Source organism: Macadamia integrifolia, unplaced genomic scaffold (assembly GCF_013358625.1).
Source record: "Macadamia integrifolia cultivar HAES 741 unplaced genomic scaffold, SCU_Mint_v3 scaffold1845, whole genome shotgun sequence".
NCBI classification, from domain to species: domain Eukaryota; kingdom Viridiplantae; phylum Streptophyta; class Magnoliopsida; order Proteales; family Proteaceae; genus Macadamia; species Macadamia integrifolia.
Window position 1 is genome coordinate 107803 of NW_024868382.1, and position 1902 is coordinate 109704.

At 34.2% G+C, this 1902-nt stretch overlaps 1 protein-coding gene across 1 annotated transcript in view; it reads right to left on the reverse strand.

Moving 5' to 3' along the window:
* The window catches only part of LOC122064990 (catalase), a 5546-nt gene that overhangs the window by 3068 nt on the left and 576 nt on the right, over positions 1–1902 (reverse strand). The window contains exons 2-3 of the mRNA XM_042628788.1: positions 1660–1756; positions 1155–1432 (exon numbers count right to left, since the gene is read on the reverse strand). Coding sequence (XP_042484722.1) covers positions 1155–1432; positions 1660–1756 — 375 coding nt within the window. The remainder of the gene's footprint in view (positions 1–1154; positions 1433–1659; positions 1757–1902) is intronic.

A 1902-nucleotide genomic window follows, 5' to 3' on the forward strand; every position in this document is an offset into this window, starting at 1 on the left:
AAAAAAAAAAAAAAAAAAAAACGAATGGCAAAATATAAAATTTCAGCTTGTTAGTGTGTAAGGAGGGTAGTAGGTAAAGTTTGATCTAAACTCTCTCTTCTTAATAATCTTTAAGTTTGATGATTTGATCATGCAATATTCGTATTTTGAATTTAATTTTGTACATCCAAATTGGTATCAAAATGAATATAATATATGGAAAATATTAGCAAATCCACTCTGAAAGAAAACCATTTCGTAGTGGAGAGATTAATGGTTTGGAAAACAAAAGCTCCTTTAAATGCAATATCAATATTTTGCAGAACAGCAGACTTGAAGGAATTATTTGGCAGTGAGATCCAGAGAACAATTATAAACAGTTTCAAAGGAGATGTCAAAGGGGAATTCAGCAATTCAAACAATTTATTTGGAAATGAAGCTTAATAGGTATTCATCAGTGTCAAAAGAGTAGTTGCAATTGAAGTAATGCATTCCCATCTGGGTTTTTGGGAATTTAGATTGAATTACCGAAGGGCATTGACTCTTTCATCTATTGTTGCATCCCACCTTTGATTCTATAGATACATAAATACCATCAGCATTGACAACAAAAAAATATAGAATTCTTCACTTGAAGCCAGTAGCATAACTTTATAGTTCGTGAAATCAAACAGGTCCCAAAAAGTATATGCAGGGGAAATTAATTCAAGCAGACAATAATTAAGAAAAAGAAATGTGCACAAAAAGCATGAAAAACTACTGGTGAAGGAAAAGAAATCTGTAAGGAAAATTAATAACAACTGTAGACACTGTCGGTAATATATGCATCTAAGGTTTGATTTTAGTTGATTAGACCCTGACCAAAATGACAATGTTAATAATAGTAAAGCACTTAGTAAATCAAGGGGAACTAAAAAACAAGAGCTACAATGAAGTAGGAGAAAAAGCAATGCATGAAGCTTTTAAACATGATAAGCCTACAACAGCAGACAGCCTACTAATTCCTGAATTGTTCAAACACTTAAGACAATGTGCTAAAACTAAAAAAGAAAAGGATAATCATTGGCTCATAAGCAAAAAAAATTCCACCAATGGACTTGTTATTTAAAAAATTATAAGAATATCCACCCTGATTCAAGAGATGAAAGAAGAAAGGATTCCATAAAGCTAATCACCTCTCTGGTGTAAAACTTAACAGCAAAACCTCGTGGGTCCCTCAGGGTTTCAGGGCTGCCTCGTTCATGAATAACAGTGGAGAACCGAACAATCACTGGGGTCTGGACTCCAGGTGCACGAAGAAAATCAGCACATGTCAGGTGAGAAATATCATGGGTGACCTCAAAAAATCCCTTGGCACTAGCTCCCCTGGCATGAACGACACGTTCTGGAATACGTTCCCTATCAAAATTTGCAAGCTTTTCCACCAAATGGTAGTCCTCAAGAAGAACGGGACCTGTCACACACAGAAGTTGGCTCAAATATCTGATCATAAAACTTTAAATCTTGATTAATACTTAGACTGCCAACATCTGCAACATCCCGCCCCCTCTCCAAAATTAATGAATGGCAAATGAAATTTCTAATAACAGATGTCCAATCACACATACTATGATATAAAGAATCCCTGAGATCCTATATAAACAAAAATAAATAAATAAATCCGTGGATTTGAACCAATACCTCTAGTTCCAACAGTCAGAGATGAGTTATTGTTATAAACAGGTTGACCAGAGTTTGTTGTCCAGAATGGGGAATCAAAAGCACTCGACGGGCGAAACTGTATCAAGTCAATGGAACCACATAAACACAAAGAGGAAAGTATAACAATACAAGAGAAAGAAAAAATCCTAACCAAAAATATGAAACAGGACACGATTAAAAATAAATAAAGAAAACAAAATAAAATCATATACACAAAACTTG